Source organism: Salmo trutta, chromosome 15 (genome assembly GCF_901001165.1).
Source record: "Salmo trutta chromosome 15, fSalTru1.1, whole genome shotgun sequence".
In the NCBI taxonomy this organism is placed as follows: Eukaryota; Metazoa; Chordata; class Actinopteri; order Salmoniformes; family Salmonidae; genus Salmo; species Salmo trutta.
In genome coordinates, this window is record NC_042971.1 from 57,674,871 (window position 1) to 57,694,827 (window position 19,957).

Here is a 19,957-nt window from a genome sequence, read left to right on the forward strand (position 1 = left end):
GGAAGGCAATAGAAAATTTCCACTCATTAGAACCTCATTCTGATCCACTTACCAATTAGATTTTTTTTTTCTGTTTTATTTTCTTTGATATTTCGGATAGGTGGGCATATTTTATATAATTACCCGGTAATAGTCTTAGATACATTGAAAACGCGGCGGAATCATGTTTGCAAAAACATCTGGGATCTTTAGTAATGTTTCATTGCCTTTGATATTCATGCGGCATGTGATTGTAGGAAGCATTTGTTTACGCTTAGGATGCGTTGCTCCACGTGCATCGCCATCCAGTGAAGTGCAGTGTTTACACCCGTGCGCTACTGGTTTGACACGCTCAACGTCACTGCATCGCGAACACAGTGGTTAGGCTTTCTAGTGAAAGATGCTACGGTCAGAGTGATCTAAGCATGATTACTTTGTTTCACCCATATTCTGCATGTACATGTTAATCATAAATACTTAGTGATATATTGAATACTGTCTTTCAAATGTAGTATTATATAGATAAGAGGTTCTGCTGGACAATTACTCCTGGGGATTCTAGACCATTTTCTTTAAAAAAAATGTAACCTTTATTTAACTAGGCAAGTCGGTTAAGAACGCATTCTTATTTACTATGACTGCCTAGGAACAGTGGGTTAACTGCCTTGTTGTGGGGCAGAACGACAGATTTTTACCTTGTCAGCTTGGGGATTTGATGTAGCAACCTTTCGGTTACTGGCCCAACGGCTCAAACCACTAGGCTACCTGCTGTTCTAGACAATACTCCTGGGGATTCTAGACAATACTCCTGGGGATTCTAGACAATACTCCTGGGGATTCTAGACAATACTCCTGGGGATTCTAGACAATACTCCCGGGGATTCTAGACAATACTCCCGCGGATTCTAGACAATACTCCCGGGGATTCTAGACAATACTCCCGGGGATTCTAGACAATACTCCCGGGGATTCTAGACAATACTCCCGGGGATTCTAGACAATACTCCCGGGGATTCTAGACAATACTCCCGGGGATTCTAGACAATACTCTCGGAGATTCTAGACAATACTCTCGGAGATTCTAGACAATACTCTCTGAGATTCTAGACAATACTCTCTGAGATTCTAGACAATACTCTCTGAGATTCTAGACAATACTCTCTGAGATTCTAGACAATACTCTCAGAGATTCTAGACAATACTCTCAGAGATTCTAGACAATACTCCTGGGGATTCTAGAAGCTGAAGTGGATTGACACATTCTCTCATTAACGTTATATCTTTTACAATAGGACATTGATCAGTCAGTGCAACATAGTCTTTTCTGAGACTTCACATAATGCCTTGTCATAATTTCAGTGTTTGTGAAGGTGCATTTTTTTTTAGGGCTCAGTTTCCAATGTAGTAATAATGATTGGCTGCCTGAGTGTTGTCAGAATAGGTGTACACCCACCTACAACCACCTAATGACTCAAAATGCAGGCAGTTAAGAAAAACACTGGCAATACGGTTGGAGACAAACCCTGTGCAGTCCTACTGCCCATGTAATGGCCTTTAAGTCCTCTCCTGTGTGTGTCAAATAACATTGCATTTGTCACATGCTTTGTGAACAACAGGTGTAGACTAACAGTGAAATGCTTACTTACGGGCCCTTCCCAACAATGTAGAGAGAAATAATCTAAAAATAAAAACACGAGGAATACGTTCACAACGAGTAATAACTTGGCTTTAAACACGGGGCACCAGTACCGAGTTGATGTGCAGGGTTATGAGGTAATTCTGTGGTTGATATGTACATGTATGTAGATGTAAAGGGACTAGGCAACAGGATAGATAATAAACAGTAGCAGGAGCGAGTCAAGACTTAGTGCAAAAAGGAACAATGCAGATAGTTAAATAATTAACCAAATAGCTACCCGGACTAACTATTTAGTGGTCTTATGGCTTGGGGGTAGCGTGTGTGTGTGTGTGTGTGTGTGGCACCCACTTCATAATTGGCGGTAATCTGAGTAATCAGATGTAGAATGCTGGGAGGAGGAGGCTGTAGTCAGACAGTTAATCGTCTGAGCGCTGTGTGTCCCTGTGTGCTTCTCACATTGCACACTGTTTCTTATGTAGTACATTACTTTTGATCACGGCCCGTACGCACTAGGTAGAGAATAAGGAGCCATTTGGGACACTACCTGCGTGGGGAATATTTAAAGTTGGAATAATGACTCGACAGGCACCCCGTAAAGAAAATACTGCTTTTCTATTATCAGATAATACACTTTAATCACACCATTTTGTTCTAGTTATTTGATTTACCATAGACATTACTTCCTTTTTGAAGGCCATTTAGCCATCCTTAAATCCTAGGCCCCACTTCTACATTTCATCTGTAAATAAATCAACAAAAGCAGAATCGTGTCTGGCATTGAAAATAAATAGGTTGATTTTTGTAATCTTATTATTACATGAAGTTGACATGGTTTTGTCTCTGCACATGCATGCTTGGGGAGGTATTCCATTCCTGCGGAAGTCGTTCGTTGCTGTGTAATGTTGTACTGCATGAGGTGTCGACCATTTTGCATTTTTTGAATGAGGAATCCCACCATGTGTTTGTCTGTGTAGAGGAAACATGGGACGGAGCCACGGCAAGCCTACTTTTTTGTGGGGAGTAAGCGACTAAGCAGGTTCCATTTTCTAAAGTTAATTTAAACAACAAAAGACCTGCACTTGGTTAGCTTTGACACGGGTGTTCAGTTGACAGCCCACATATGTTTCATCACCGTGTGATTTATGCATGGCTGTCTGTTTCTAAGGAAACAATATGGTTTTCTCTTCATGCATTTCCATATAGAGAGTTGAATTTTCCCACTATCCTTTTATTTATGCCTAGTTAATAATGATGATGATGATGATGATGATGATAATAATACATAATGTGTCATTTAGCAGATGCTTTTATCCAACATGATTTAGTCATGCGTGCATACATTTTTTGATGTACGGGTGGTCCCGGGAATCGAACCCACTATCCTGCCGTTGCAAGTACTATGTTCTACCAAATGAGCTTCAGAGGACCACAATATGTGCTATGGTTTTGAGGGTTATAAGGCTTATTATACAAGAATACCCTTGGTTTTCAGTGCTGATTTTGTGGGGTACTGTAGTATAGTTGTAATGTAGTACTGTAGTGTAGGCCTGGTAGTACAGTAATGTACTGTAGTAAAGTTGTACTATAGTGTAGGTCTACTAGGACAGTAATGTAGTATAGTTGTAATGTAGTACAGTAGTGTAGTACAGTAATGTAGTATAGTTGTAATGTACTGTAGTAAAGTTGTAGTGTAGGCCCAGTAGTACTGTAGTAAAGTTGTAGTGTAGTACAGTAATGTACTGTAGTAAAGTTGTAGTGTAGGCCTAGTAGTACTGTAGTAAAGTTGTACTGTAGTGTAGTACAGTAATGTACTGTAGTAAAGTTGTAGTGTAGTACAGTAATGTACTGTAGTAAAGTTGTAGTGTAGTACAGTAATGTACTGTAGTAAAGTTGTAGTGTAGGCCTAGTAGTACTGTAGTAAAGTTGTACTGTAGTGTAGTACAGTAATGTACTGTACTAGACTAATCCTTTTATTTCCTCTGCCTCGTAGGAAAGCAGGCAGGGTGGGTGGGGGATTTCCACGTGTGAAGAAATGTGAAGAATGAGCCACTCACAGTACCGACTACCGAAACACTGTTAGAATATGCTGCCGGAGGAGACTCGTTCAACTCATTCAATATCAAAATGGCGTCGTTTCAGCCCTAGTTCAAAGCATTGACTGACTCTGCCCTTGTGTTTGAAGATGGTCAATTTTACAGAGCCACAGTGGTCTTGCAACTCTGTGGCAAAAGTACCTTTTCTAGTCTTTATAGTACCTGCCTAACAGTCACCTACTTTCCCTTACATAGGAATACAGTCACCATTCTCTTTCAGATCAGAACATGCCGTCTTGTCACACTCAAGGCTTGTGATTGGCTGGTTTTGAATTATGCTCCCAGTCTATTGGTGAGTGAGCGTTGCTCAGAGTGTTTGAAGGTCAGGCAGTAGTATTTTACTGTTCGAGTTGTAATGACCTTTCGGTGCCAAAAAAAACACTCGTACGTCTGGAATGTTATAAATGCGAGAAAAGACTGATCAACTGTTTTTCATAAACACAAATACACGCAATGTTTTCAACACGACAGACTAATAAACCGTGACACATTTTCTCTGTTGGGAAACCCAGGGTATTCCTTCAGTTATCTTGGTACTGCTCAGAGGCATTGTGGGCTTGGTAAGAACCGGTTCCATCGTTGTCCAGGGTTTTGGGGGACGGGGATAAGAGTGAGCTGCAGTCAGCCATGCGTACAGGCACGCCTTGCTCTCTCCAGTTTAGGGCTGGGCTGGCTGAAGGTTTGGAGCATGTCGTCTGACGGCTGAGGGCACTTGAACCATTTACATAGTGCTTCTTGCCTGCAGTGGAGGCAGTTTAATAACATGATGAAAGTTGGTGTTCTTTATGAGCTAAGGGACAGTGTGCCATTAAGAAGTGGCAGTTGAGGTAGATCAATGTAGTCCATGGTCGTGTTCGTAAGGGCACACTGTAATAAGACGTTTTCAAAGCATTTTGTAACAGAAAAGGAAAATGAGCATTAGATAGTCCCTCTCCTTTTTTCTTCCATTTTGTGCCTACTGAACACAACCCAGTATTCTGTGAATCCTGTAGGTCAAAGGTCAGAGTAATTGTTACGTTGTAGGAATTGGTGTGGTTTTCTGAGAGAGGTCAGTGTGAGATGGGGAGTAGGAGGGAATCAATCCAAAGCTTTAGGTGTTTTATGTAGCCTATCTTTTCTCCCCTCCTGCCATAGAGAACACCTTACAGACACTGTGATAGTACTTAAGGACAATAAATCAATTGGACGTTGGTAACCATGAACCTAGCTCTGGCTTATATAAACACAATAACATTCAATTCTTTAAAAAAAATGTTACATGAAAATATTCTAGTTTAGCAATTTCTATGTTCAAATACCCTGCATGTGGATTTAGATTTTAGGATTTTAGCGGAGTATTCCACAGTATTCGCACGGTCTAGTCTAGTTCTTTTGTTGGTGGTTCCATCAGCGGCGACGCTGCGTTGAAGCCGGTGTTTTCTTCATTTGAATAGCAGCTAGCTACAGAAACTGCCACGGTTGTGGGTAATGCAAGGTAATTGGGAGCGCTTTCCTTTTCACTGTACCAGACCGGTTTGTCAAAAACACAGGGTCCTGCTTTACAAACACAACGGCTAGAAAGAAACAAGGTTTGGCGGGGGGGGGGGGGGGGGAAGAGCAAGCCGCACCGAGCCAAATCAAGTCGACTTCTTTTTGTCCATGTATTTACTAGAGCTAAAGAATGGAATCTATTTGAGGAAAAAATGACTGTGTTCTGTATAGATGACTAAATACAGCAGAGTTTGGGTATACTCTAGATGGCCAGTTCCATGTCAGTGTTTTGGGCTGCTTGGGGCCGGGGTGTTCGCTCTTGATTAGAAACGTGACCTTGTTTTTTTTCTGTTTTTTTTCTATTGCTCCCCTCTTTGGCAGTCTAATGGGCGGTAGGCGAGGGGTGGGTTGGGCGGCGGGATGGGCTGTGGGGGAGGGGGTACGGAGCAGGAGCACTGTGTGTGTGTGTGTGTGTGTGTGTGTGTGTTGGGCGTTTTCTAACTTATCCCAGAATTACTTTCTCCCTGCCAGGCTGACTGTGGCTCTCTAGTCTCTCACCACTGACTCTATAGACTAGTCTCTCAACACCCCACTGACTCTATAGACTAGTCTCTCACCACCCCACTGACTCTATAGACTAGTCTCTCACCACCCCACTGACTCTATAGACTAGTCTCTCACCACTGGCCCCACTGACTCTATAGACTAGTCTCTCACCACCCCACTGACTCTATAGACTAGTCTCTCACCGCCCCACTGACTCTATAGACTAGTCTCTCACCACCCCACTGACTCTATAGACTAGTCTCTCAACACCCCACTGACTCTATAGACTAGTCTCTCAACACCCCACTGACTCTATAGACTAGTCTCTCACCACCCCACTGACTCTATAGACTAGTCTCTCACCGCCCCACTGACTCTATAGACTAGTCTCTCATCACCCCACTGACTCTATAGACTAGTCTCTCACCGCCCCACTGACTCTATAGACTAGTCTCTCACCGCTGGCCCCACTGACTCTATAGACTAGTCTCTCATCACCCCACTGACTCTATAGACTAGTCTCTCATCACCCCACTGACTCTATAGACTAGTCTCTCACCGCCCCACTGACTCTATAGACTAGTCTCTCATCACCCCACTGACTCTATAGACTAGTCTCTCACCGCCCCACTGACTCTATAGACTAGTCTCTCACCACTGACTCTATAGACTAGTCTCTCATCACCTCACCGCCGGCCCCACTGATTGGTATGGTTTTGCACCTTTGTTGCGTTAGGGAAATTAATCGTCACACATACAACAGCCCTGACTCACTTATGAAAATACACACACACACTCAGCCGTGTGTACACACAAAAACAACTGCATTTTGGAAGCGCAGTTCTTGTACTGATGCTTTGTTAGGTTTGGCACCTACGCAAAAACACCTTCTCCAATTCTGATAGAGGTCGATCCCAGGTGATCCAATTCACTTAACTGGCAGACGCAGTTAAACCCCACAAAAGTACCGTGGTTCTAAAATAAATATTCTGTCATTTTAATTCCATATACAGTACTTTTCTCTGTTGTGTTTTAAAATCATTGTGAGATGCCAAGTCATATCTGTCAGCCAGGATAGAATCTAATGGACTTTTCCAGGTTCGGCCTGCTGGTGTAGTGTTGCCATCCTCGCCACATGGAATATATTAGGTTTCTGTTTCTTATCATAATGAAGGGGACCCGTCCAGCCTTTGCCTATTCAAACACTAAAAGAGACGTTCAATAATTACGTATTCAGAATAGGTTGTCCCAACCATGCCAGTGCTTAAGCAAAGCATACCCTGTGCAGTTTTTAGTCACTGTCTGAGTGCTGTGCTTGTAATGATTAGAAATGAGCTTTTCAAAGACAGTCTGGCTGACTTGTCACCTTGGATAAGATAAACACAGAAATGAGTTTGACTGGGGAGAGGTGGTAATTGCGATCAATAACCAAATAATAATGAGAATATACACTAGGGTCGTCCCTGACAACAACAAAAAATCTTGGTTTACTGGAAGTCGTCCGTTCTTCAAACTTTTTAAACGTGTATTTTTCGATTTACAGTTGAAGTCGGAAGTTTACATACACTTAGGTTGGAGTCATTAAAAGTCGTTTTTCAACCACTCCACAAATTTCCTGTTAACAAACTATAGTTTTGGAAAGTAATTTAGGACATCTACTTTGTGCATGACACAAGTCATTTTTCCAACAATTTTACAGACAGATTATTTCACTTATAATTCACTGTATCACAGTTCCAGTGGGTCAGAAGTTTACATACACTAAGTTGACTGTGCCTTTAAACAGCTTGGAAAATTCCAGAAAACGATGTCATGGCTTTAGAAGCTTCTGATAGGCTAATTGACATACTTTCTGTCAATTGGAGGTGTACCTGTGGATGTATTTCAAGGCCTACCTTCAAACTCAGTGCATCTTTGCTTGACATCATGGGAAAATCAAAATAAATCAGCTGCTTCATCCTTGGGAGAAATTTCCAAATGCCTGAAGGTACCACGTTCATCTGTACAAACAATAGTACGCAAGTATAAACCCCATGGGACCACGCAGCCATCATACCGCTCAGGAAGGAGACGCGTTCTGTCTCCTAGAGATGAACGTACTTTGGTGCAGAAAGTGCAAATCAATCCCAGAACAACAGCAAAGGACCTTGTGAAGATGCTGGAGGAAACAGGTACAAAAGTATCTGTTTGTAAAACGCGTCCTATATCGACATAACCTGAAAGGCTCAGCAAGGATGAAGCCACTACTCCAAAACCGCCATAAAAAAGCCAGACTATGGTTTGCAACTGCACATGGGAACAAAGATCATACTTTTTGGAGAAATGTCCTTTGGTCTGATGAAACAAAAATAGAATTATTTGGCCATAATGACCATCGTTATGTTTGGAGGATAAAGGGGGAGGCTTGCAAGCCGAAGAACACCATCCCAACCGCGAAGCACGGGGGTGGCAGCATCATGTTGTGGGGGTGCTTTGCTGCAGGAGGGACTGGTGCACATCACAAAATAGATGGCATCATGAGGTAGGAAAATGATGTGGATATATTGAAGCAACATCTCAAGACATCAGTCAGGAAGATAAAGCTTGGTAGCAAATGGGTCTTCCAAATGGACAATGACCCCAAGCATACTTCCAAAGTTGTGGCAAAATAAGGACAACAAAGTCAAGGTATTGGAGTGGCCATCACAAAGCCCTGACCTCAATCCCATGGAATATTTGTGGGCAGAACTGAAAAAGCGTGTGCGAGCAAGGAGGCCTACTGACCTGACTCAGTTACACCAGCTCTGTCAGGAGGAATGGGCCAAAATTCACCCAACTTATTGTGGGAAGCTTGTGGAAGGCTACCCGAAACGTTTGACCCAAGTTAAACAATTTAAAGGCAATGCCACCAAATACTAATTGAGTGTATGCAAACTTCTGACCCACTGGGAATGTGATGAAAGAAATAAAAGCTGAAATAAATCATTCTCTCTACTATTATTCTGACATTTCACATTCTTAAAATAAAGTGGTGATCCTAACTGACCTAAAACAGGGAATGCTTACTGGTATTAAATGTCAGGAATTGTGAAAAACTGAGTTTAAATGTATTTTGCTAAGGTATATGTAAACTTCCGACTTCAACTGTGTGTGTGTGTGTGTGTGTATATGTGTATATATATGTCTCTGTTTTAATAAAATCAACTATATGCATTGAGTTTGTCTGATACTTTAAGCTTACTGTTAGATGAACTAAGACACAAATGACTCGGGAGCCAGAGATCTAGATAACCAGGGAAGAAAATATATCCTGAAGTTGCCGGTAAAAAATAAATAAAATAAACGAGTCGTCATCAACCCTTCTCATGTGGAATGTCAATTTATCTTTACTTTCTTGGGTCTGGCCTGAGTCTTGAGCTAGTTATCTTGGGTCTGGCCTGAGTCTTGAGCTAGTTATCTTGGGTCTGGCCTGAGTCTTGAGCTAGTTATCTTGGGTCTGGCCTGAGGCTTGAGCTAGCTAACTTGGGTCTGGCCTGAGGCTTGAGCTAGTTATCTTGCAACATTGTATAAAATACTTTGGGCCCTCAGTTTCCTGCCCAGTGAGCTCGGGACGTACACAGCTGTAGGGTATTTATGCAAGGGATAAGAAGCAGTGCTTGACTTTGGCAGGAGCTCACCAGAGCTGAGTACCAACACCTCAAATGTTCTACTGCTTGAACTCCTGTTCCTCTTTATAGAATATCAGAAGTATTGTGGAGCTCCTGCACCTAAATATAAACAGTACCAGCACCCAAAATGAGTACTGGAACCTATTTCAGTTCAAGTCAGGCACTGATGAGAAGTAATGAGTTAGGCCTATTTTATGGCTTTTCCACTGAATCAGAGCATAACATTTTTCCCTTTCACTCTGAGTTGTTATCAAAACGGAGGGGGCTAGAAAGATTTTTCAAATGCATTGAGGAACTATTGTCATTCTCAATGGATGTTAAAACTGACTTTGTTTCCTGTTTTGAGGTGAAGAAAACATTACTTTGAGAATCTCCACAGCTCGTTAGTGGTGGTGCGTTAAGCCAATCAGAAATACTATCAGACATCCCCAAATGGCCACGTTAATATACCTACATTTGCGTGCTGGCCATGTAGCCTATAGGGCTATTTCTATGCGTATTTAGGTGTGTGTCCTTACTCAGCATCGACAGGAGCGCTCCAAACAAAAGAATGACTAAACTGACAACTCGTAAATAGAATGAAATAAACCAAAACTTGTTTCTCAAAAGTGTTGCAGCATAGGTTGTGCGCTCTGCAAACAAAATGTCCACTCCTAAAATGAGAACGGTAAAAGACTGGAATAATATGTTGAATGCATTAACAGAAATTACCATAACAAAACAAACATTGTAGAATAGGAGTTAACGGTAAATGTACTACTGGTGATATATGTAAATGGGGAATTGATAGACTAACAATCAAACGCAAACAATTCACACAATGAAGTTATGAAACAATGAATGTGCACAAATTGGCAGGAGAGAGCGCGTTCTGGAGAGAGCAGTGTATTGTGCATCTGGGTACTACATGGTTAATCTGACGTCTGCATTGGCCGTGCAGCATTTACGGTGATACGGCCTCTGCAGAAATCAGGGCATTCACACTTCTCGCTGAGCAGTGCAAAGCTGTTGTCAAGGAAGTGAGTTTTTGTGTTTTCTACAGGATGTACCGCCCCCACCTACAGTCAACCAATCAGGTCAATGCAGAGCTATACAGAGCCCTCCACATTGTTGTAACAGTTGGGAGGAGCATGGCGATGCGGTATGGAGCTCCATTTGGTCTCTGGAGGCTCCGCAATTGCGTCCCACCCTCCATATGGAGCCTCCGACCACATTTTCAGATCAAGCATAAATTGTCTTTTAGTCTAGGCCTCCGCAATGGATTAGTTCACTGAGATGGGCATATATATATATATATATGCACGTACGTTTTTATTTTATGATTTAGAAATGTCCTTATTTTTGAAAGAAACCCCCCCCCGTTAAAATAACATCAAATTGATCAGAAATGCAGTGTAGACATTGTTAATGTTGTAAATGACTATTGTAGCTGATAATGGCTGATTTTTAATGGAAGGCCAGCATCCTGGAGTCGCCTCTTCACTGTTGATGTTGAGACTGGTGTTTTGTGGGTACTATTTTAATGAAGCTGCCAGTTGAGGACTTGTGAGGCGTCTGTTTCTCAAACTAGATACTCTAATGTACTTGTCCTCTTGCTCAGTTGTGCACTAGGGCCTCCCACTCCTCTTTTTTTATCTGGTTAGGGCCAGTTTGCGCTGTTCTGTGAAGGGAGTAGTACACAGCGTTGTACGAGATCTTCAGTTTCTTGGCAATTTCTCGCGTGGAATAGGCTTTGTTCTGAGAAATGGACTGACGAGTTTCAGAGGAAAGGTCTTTTTTCTGGCCATTTTGAGCATAAATCGTAAAAGTCAAAATAACTTCACAGATCTTCATTGTAAAGGGTTTAAACACTGTTTCCCATGCTTGTTCAATGAACCATAAACAATTAATGAACATGACTATTTTCTACATTGTAAAATGTAGAAAATTCTTCAAATAGCCACCCTTTGCCTTGATGACAGCTTTGCACACTCTTGGCATTCTCTCAACCAGCTAAACACCAAATTTGTAAAAGTATTCAGACCCTTTGGCGTTTTTCACATTTTGTTACGTTTCAGCCTTATTCTCAAATTGATTAAATTGTTTTCCCCCTCATCAATCTACACACAATACCCCATAATGACAAAGCAAGAACAGGTTTTTAGAAATGTTTTACAAATAAAAAAAAATAAAAAACTTTTTTATACATAAGTATTCAGACCCTTTACTCAGTACTTTGTTGAAGCGCCTTTGGCAGTGATTACAGCCTTGAGTCTTCTTTGACCCTACGAGCTTGGCACACCTGAATTTGGGGAATTTCTCCCATTCTTCTCTGCAGATCCTCTCAAGCTCTGTCAGGTTGGGATGGGGAGCGTCGCTCCACAGTTATTTTCAGGTCTCTTCAGCGATATTCGATCGGGTTCAAGTCCGGGCTTCGGCTGGGCCACTCAAGGACATTCAGAGACTTGTCCCTAAGCCACTCCTGCTTTGTCTTGGCTGTGTGCTTAGGGTCATTGTCCTGTTGAGGTTAAGGTTTACCTTCCAATCTGAGGTCCTGAGCGCTCTGGATCAGGTTTTCATCAAGGATCTCTCTGTACTTTGCTCCGTTCATCTTTCCCTAGATCCTGACTAGTCTCCCAGTCCCTGCCGCTGAAAAACATCCCCACAGCATGATGCTGCCACCACCATGCTTCACCGTAGGGATGGTGCCAGGTTTCCTCCAGACGTGACGCTTGGCATTCAGGCCAAAGAGTTCAATCTTGGTTTTCATCATACCAAAGGATCTTGTTTCTCATGGTCTGAGAGTCCTTTAGGTGCCTTTTGGCAAACTCCAAGCATGTGCCTTTTACTGAAGAGTGGCTTCCGTCTGACCACTCTACCATAAAGGCCTGATTGGTGGAGTGTTGCAGAGACTGTTGTCATTCTGGATAGTCCACCCATCTCCACAGAGGAACTCTGGAGCTCTGTCAGTGACCATCAGGTTCTTGGTCACCTCCCTTACAAAGGCCCTTCTCCCCCGATTGCTCAGTTTGGCCGGGCGGCCAGCTCTAGGAAGAGTCTTGGTGGTTCTAAACTTCTCCCATTTAAGAATGATGGAGGCCACTGTGTTCTTGGGGACCTTCAATGTTTTGGTACCCTTCCTGTTTTTGCTTTGTGTGTGTGTGTGTGTGTGTGTGTGTGTGTGTGTGTGGATTTGATTATTTATATTTAATCCATTTTAGAATAAAGCTGTAACAAAATGTAGAAAAAGTCAAGGGGTCTGAGTACTTTCCGAATGCGCTGTAGAAAACATTCAATATCATGTACTAACTGCAGCAGTGTTTTTTTTGTTGTTGTATTTTTCTTGTTGTAACCTAAGGAGCCTGTAAAACGTCTTGATAGAAAGTGGATTGCTTAGTTCATGGCTGCAGAGGGATATTATGCGAATTAGTCATTGACCCTCCGATAAAAGGTTTAATGCAGATAATGTACACTGTGTTATGGCGTTCCATGCATATCATCATTTCCCCTTTCCCAACACAATAGATGAATTCAAGTCAGTATGCCACAGGCTTTCTAGTGTCCTTTTGTCCAGGATGGTTACCATAGAAATATAATTACTAAAAGGACATTCCATTCAAGTCGATGTTCTGTGATGGGGAGTAATTATATTTCTATACTATGCTGTCAACGCCACACGGCAGACAGACACACACATAAACACGGGGGGAGGGGGTCCTTTATTGGTTGTCATAGCGACTTAACCCCCCCTTCTAAGATTGTATGTATTTATTGGAGGAAAACATGCAGTGGAAGGCAGAGAATTGTGTTCATTTGTTGTGCTGACTTCAGGTTTTGGGGAGACAAATTAAAATGTACAGTATATTTCCCGATTCACAATGGTGATATTTCTTATTGGAATATTCTTGTTCTCATTGTCACAACTAAGATGCATTATTTCCCATGATTTCATTTTGAGAGATGCTGCCCCCACTGTAAAATGATTCCCTAGCCCCCTGGTTGCATAACAACTAGGACATTTGGCCCATGGACAGGGAGATAGAAACCTGTCTGGTACAGGACAGGTGGTGCAGAGCTATTGATTGAGTCTGGAGGTGTAGTAGCTCTTCTTTGTTAAGGTCTTTTATAGGTTTTCATTCTGAATGGTGCTGAGCATCAACACATTGTCCCTCCTCAGCCTTCTGCAGAATTCTGTCTTTTTGCCGTGCTCTTTGTTTGCCCTTGACAACCAGCTTGTGCTCGGCATACGCTTCCGACGACGAGTCAGTGACGCTATGCTGATTATTTAATATCGCACAAATGTCGGCCAGTACACCCCCCCCCCCCACCAAAAAAAACAAAAAACAAGACCAATATGTCTGCCTACCAGATCAATTTGTGTGTATTTTTCAGATGCAAGACGGCCAGATGCTGTTTGACTATCCCAAAGCTGTTTTACATCTCAAGAGGAATAAATACCTATCTGACAGATGGATTTGTCTTTTATTTTTCAGATGGAAGATGGCCACACACTGTATGACTACAACGTGGGTCTGAACGATATCGTCCAGCTGCTTATCCGTTCCCAAGCGGGGGACGCTCCAGACAGTCCTCTCATCTCTCCCTCCGTCATCTCCCCTGTCGTCAGCCCCAAGGAGGGTGACACACTGCCCCCCACCACCCCCAACACTACGACTGGTGCAGCTACCCCCCCCTCTAAACCTACCACCGTGGCCCCAACACTTACCCCCAAACCCACCACAGTCAACAACAACAACACAACCACCACTGGCAACACCAGTACTACCACCAACATCAGTACAACTACCAGTAAGAAAACGAGTAACACCAGTGATCCCAATAACAACGGAGACGAGTCTTCTGGTCCACCGGCACCGCTGGAGAAGCACGACAACCAGCCATCAACCTCTACACGTCCCTTCCTCATAGACGCGGGAATTGGGGTGTTCAAGGTAAAGGAGAAATAACTTGCTGGACTGTGGTACAATTTTCTCTCAGGTTGATTCATTTGTGGTTTGAGTACGAAAGGCTGTGGGATAATATGCTATAGAATAAGAATATAATTAAGCAAAAAGTCCCGGTGGGGGTTTGGACACAATGCGTCGTGCCTGGATAGAGCCCTTTACCGTGGTATATTGGTCATATACCCAAACCCCTGAGGTGCCTTATTGCTGTTATAAACTGATTACCAATGTACAAATTGTCATACATGTGGAATACGGTTTGATATACCACGGCTTTCAGCCAATCAGCATTCAGGGCTCGAACCACCCAGTTTATGAAGCCTGATTTACCACAACTTTCAGCCATTCAGGAGCCAAACTACCTAGTTTATAATATAGAACAGGGGATCCCGAACCTTTTTTGCTCAGGCCCCCCTTCCAGCATTGGGGAACATCCCACACTCCCCCTGTGCACGCCATGTCTTTTTCTATGGGTACAAGCACTGTTCACGACACAAACTGTTCACACCCCTCTTGTTAGTTGGGGAAACATTTTGCAGGTTTAAAGCTTATTTTCTTGCAATTCTATACATTTTGCCATGACTAATGTGTATTCATGTGATATTTGAATGACTCAAACATTACAACAAAATATATGGGCTAAAAAAACGTTAGCTGACATGCTAGTTGATCTGGACAAGTTATAAATATCTCTCTAAGGTCTGTAATAACACTACTATAGCTCAGCTGGTTGTAGAGAGAGCATTCACAACTCTACTATAGCTCAGCTGGTTTTAGAGAGAGCATTCACAACTCTACTATAGCTCAGCTGGTTGTAGAGAGAGAGCATTCACAACTAATATAGCTCAGCTGGTTGTAGAGAGAGCATTCGCAACTCTACTATAGCTCAGCTGGTTAGAGAGAGAGCATTCACAACTAATATAGCTCAGCTGGTTGTAGAGAGAGCATTCACAACTCTACTATAGCTCAGCTGGTTATAGAGAGAGCATTCACAACTCTACTATAGCTCAGCTGGTTGTAGAGAGAGCATTCACAACTCTACTATAGCTCAGCTGGTTATAGAGAGAGCATTCACAACTCTACTATAGCTCAGTTGGTTAGAGAGAGAGCATTCACAACTCTACTATAGCTCAGTTGGTTAGAGAGAGAGCATTCACAACTCTACTATAGCTCAGCTGGTTATAGAGAGAGAGCATTCACAACTCTACTATAGCTCAGCTGGTTGTAGAGAGAGAGCATTCACAACTCTACTATAGCTCAGCTGGTTGTAGAGAGAGAGCATTCACAACTAATATAGCTCAGCTGGTTGTAGAGAGAGAGCATTCACAACTCTACTATAGCTCAGCTGGTTGTAGAGAGAGCATTCACAACTCTACTATAGCTCAGCTGGTTATAGAGAAAGCATTCACAACTCTACTATAGCTCAGTTGGTTATAGAGAGAGCATTCACAACTCTACTATAGCTCAGTTGGTTATAGAGAGAGCATTCACAACTCTACTATAGCTCAGCTGGTTGTAGAGAGAGAGCATTCACAACTCTACTATAGCTCAGCTGGTTTTAGAGAGAGCATTCACAACTCTACTATAGCTCAGCTGGTTGTAGAGAGAGCATTCACAACTCTACTATAGCTCAGCTGGTTGTAGAGAGAGCATTCACAACTCTACTATAGCTCAGCTGGTTATAGAGAGAGCATTCACAACTCTACTATAGCTCAGTTGGTTATAGAGAGAGCATTCACAACTCTACTATAGGTCAGCTGGTTATAGAGAGAGCATTCACAACTCTACTATAGCTCAGCTGGTTATAGAGAGAGCATTCACAACTCTACTATAGCTCAGCTGGTTGTAGAGAGAGAGCATTCACAACTAATATAGCTCAGCTGGTTGTAGTGAGAGCATTCACAACTCTACTATAGCTCAGCTGGTTGTAGAGAGAGAGCATTCACAACTCTACTATAGCTCAGCTGGTTGTAGAGAGAGCATTCACAACTCTACTATAGCTCAGCTGGTTGTAGAGAGAGCATTCACAACTCTACTATAGCTCAGCTGGTTGTAGAGAGAGCATTCACAACTCTACTATAGCTCAGCTGGTTATAGAGAGAGCATTCACAACTCTACTATAGCTCAGTTGGTTAGAGAGAGAGCATTCACAACTCTACTATAGCTCAGCTGGTTGTAGAGAGAGCATTCACAACTCTACTATAGCTCAGCTGGTTGTAGAGAGAGCATTCACAACTCTACTATAGCTCAGTTGGTTATAGAGAGAGCATTCACAACTCTACTATGGCTCAGCTGGTTATAGAGAGAGCATTCACACTTTAGGAGACACTGAAATATGTTTTGTCATTAATTTCCTTGATGGCACTGGTACACCAGCAGGTCATGCAGCCTCATTTCGCCACCTTTTCCCCTTTGCATTGCTGTGGTTTGGGCCCACATGCCTGTGGTAGTTTGAATTGGCAGCCATGTCTCAACTCCCTCAGCGTTCTGAGCTCCATCTCCATAGTGACCGGCCGACCCAGACGCAGGGCTCAGGAGTGTTTAGCTACTGTAGCAGGTCCAGTGGTGTGGGTGCCAGTCAGGGCTCTGTCTGGCTGACTGGCGTGTGTGGGGTGGGTGGGTAAGTGGGTGCTTATATCTGTCCTATATCACATGTGTGAATTGGACATGTTTTTGTTGTTGTTGCATATCCCAACTCCTCCCCGAGTCACCCTTGGAGAGTGAGGTCACGGCCAGGGGGAGGTTGATATATTGTTCTGGTTCCTTATTCACACAGCGTCTCAGAGTAGGAGTTATGCTGTAGGATCAGTGTAGCCTTTGAGCTCATAATGAATAGGATTTATATGGACCGGAGGGGTTGGGGGCGTCATACATCGGCACTCCTGTTCTGATAAGCATTTTGAATACTGGCCCTGTACTCAAGTCTCCCTGTTGAATGATGTCTGGATGGGACTGTACCTCATCTTTTACCTCATGGTATGTTCCTCTACAGATTTAATCTCCCCTTAGGCCTAGAATCAGATATCAGATTCTAAAAAAACATATTACCATGGAACAAATGGTTGCTAGGAATTTGTCTTGGTATTTTTTATTATTCATACTCACTCAGAGTAAATGGTAGAGCTGCCACGTTTTGATAGACATGTCCTGTTCACAGTTAACACCAAAGCCAAGCTGCAGGGGAGCGTGGGCCTAAAGATGCCAAGCAGACCCAAGCTAAGAGACACACTATACCCAGACACCAGCCCTGAGAGAGGGCCTGCTGCTGGCGAACCACAGCGGCTGTAAAAGATATGTGCTGGAACATGGACAGGACAGTCTCTTGGCTCAATGCTTATAGCGCCATCAAGGAGATGACTGCAGCTGTGTTTTCAGTTCCAAAAGTATGTGGACACCTGCTCGTCGAACATCTCATTCCAAAATCATGGGCATTAATATGGAGTTGGTCCCCCCTTTTTGTTTCTATAACAGCCTCCAGTCTTCTGGGAAGGCTTTCCACTAGATGTTGGAACATTGCTGCGGGGACTTGCTTCCATTCAGCCACAAGAGTATTAGTGAGGTCTGGCACTGATGTTGGGTCGATTAGGCCTGGCTCACAGTCGCTGTTCCTATTCATCCCGAAGGTGTTCGAGGTCAGGGCTCTGTGCAGGCCAGTCAAGTTCTTCCACACCGATCTCGACAAACTGTTTCTCTATGGACCTCGCTTTGTGCACAGGGGCATTGTCCATGCAGAAACAGGAATACAATGGGTGTAGATCTTACTGTGAAATACTTACAAGCCCTTAACCAACAGTGCAGTTTTAAGAAAATAGTTTAAAAAAATATTTACTAAATAAACTAAAGTAAAAAAATAAGATGTATGTATGTATGTATGTATGTATGTATGTATGTATGTATGTATGTATGTATGTATGTAGGGGTAAAGTGACTGCATATCTAATAAACAGGGAGTAGCAGCAGTGTGAAAACAAAAAGGGGGGATGTCAATGCAAATAGTCTGGGTGGCCATTTGATTAATTGTTCAGCAGTCTTATGGCTTAGATATAGATGCTGATAAGGAGCCTTTTGGACCTAGACTTGGATGTCATTGTATGCTGTAGTGTTATGATTTCCCTTCACTGGAACTAAGGTGCCTAGCCCGAACCATGAAAAACAGCCCCAGACCATTATTCCTCCTCCACCAAACTTTACAGTGGGCACTATGCATTCAGACAGGTAGCGTTCTCCTGGCATCTGCCAAAACCCAGATTAGTCCGTCGGACTGCCACATGGTGAAGCGTGATTCATCCCTCCCGAGAACGCGTTTCCACTGTTCTGGAGTCCAATGGCGGCGAGCTTTACACCACTGCAGCCGACCCTTGGCATCGCACATGGTGATCTTAGGCTTGTGTGGCTGCACGGCCATGTAAACCAATTTCATGAAGCTCCCGACGAACAGTCATTGTGCTGACGTTGCTTCCAGAGTCAGTTTGGAACTCGGTAGTGAGTGTTGCAACCGAGGACAGACAATTTTTACGTGCCATGAGCTTCACCACTCGGCGGTCCTGTTCTGTGAACTTGTGTGGCCCACCATTTTGCGGCTGAGCTGTTGTTGCTCCTAGATGTTTCCACTTCACAATAACAGCACTTACAGTTGACCAGGGCAGCTCTAGCAGGGCAGAAATTTGATGAAACTGACTTGTTGGAAAGGTGGCATCCTATGACGGTGCCACGTTGAAAGTTACTGAGCTCTACAGTAACGCCATTCTGTTGCCAATGTTTTTCCTATGGAGATTGCATGGCTGTGTGCTTGATTTTATACACCTGTCAGCAACGGATGTGGCTAAAATAGCCAAATCCACTAATTTGAAGGGGTGTCCACAAACTTTTGGCATTGTAGTGTACTAACAGGATTACTTAAACACTCAAATGTACCATTGTGCACTCTGACCCACTGTCTGATAAATGGCATATTTTATTATATTATGACTAATGATGGAGATGACTGACCAGCAAACAGGTTTACTCGGTAGATAAAACTGACGAGGTAAGCACACCCACACATAATGAACAGGAAGTAGTATATGTATTGTATGTACGTAGTGTGAACAGGAAGTAGTAGCTCTATGTAAACTTAATGTGAACAGAAAACACCAAAAATCTACTTAACTTCGATACTACTACTGTACTCCGTCTCAGTAGCAGTGATTTCAAGTTCCTCTGAAAGCTAATGTTTGTTTTAGTTTGTTCATGATCAATTGTTGCAGGTTCAGGGTACCGGTATTATTGATGTGCTACTGTTTTTGGTGTGACTTGTAGGTTAAGATTTAAATGTACTCAAACCCAGTAGGTAAGGTCTCTGTAGTGTTGTGGTGTCTCCCTTGTAGTGGTGTGTTTTCCTATATTTTTATTTTTAATCCCAGCCCCCATCCCTGCAAGAGGCCTTTTGCGTTTTGGTAGGCCGTCATTGTAAATAAGATTTTGTTCTTAACAGACTTGCCTAGTTAAATAAATAAAATAAAAAATTGGCGTGTGGCCCAGAGGATGTCCCTGTCAATTAGCAGTCCCCGTTGGCCTGTGGAGATGAGCATGTCTGCTTTCACTATCCATCTCTCCTGGAGCTGATGACCCGACCACATGAAAACAGCAGCCTGACTGAAG

General features: G+C 43.0%; 2 protein-coding genes across 2 annotated transcripts in view; one reads left to right on the top strand and one right to left on the bottom strand.

The window, feature by feature from the left end:
- LOC115149437 (uncharacterized protein KIAA2026) overlaps window positions 1-19,957 on the bottom strand; it is a 71,897-nt gene that overhangs the window by 34,866 nt on the left and 17,074 nt on the right. The gene's annotated exons all lie outside the window — the stretch shown is intronic.
- LOC115149438 (E3 ubiquitin-protein ligase UHRF2) overlaps window positions 1-19,957 on the top strand; it is a 39,844-nt gene that overhangs the window by 814 nt on the left and 19,073 nt on the right. Inside the window, exon 2 of the mRNA XM_029692293.1 lies at window positions 13,847-14,305. Coding sequence (XP_029548153.1) covers window positions 13,847-14,305 — 459 coding nt within the window. The remainder of the gene's footprint in view (window positions 1-13,846; window positions 14,306-19,957) is intronic.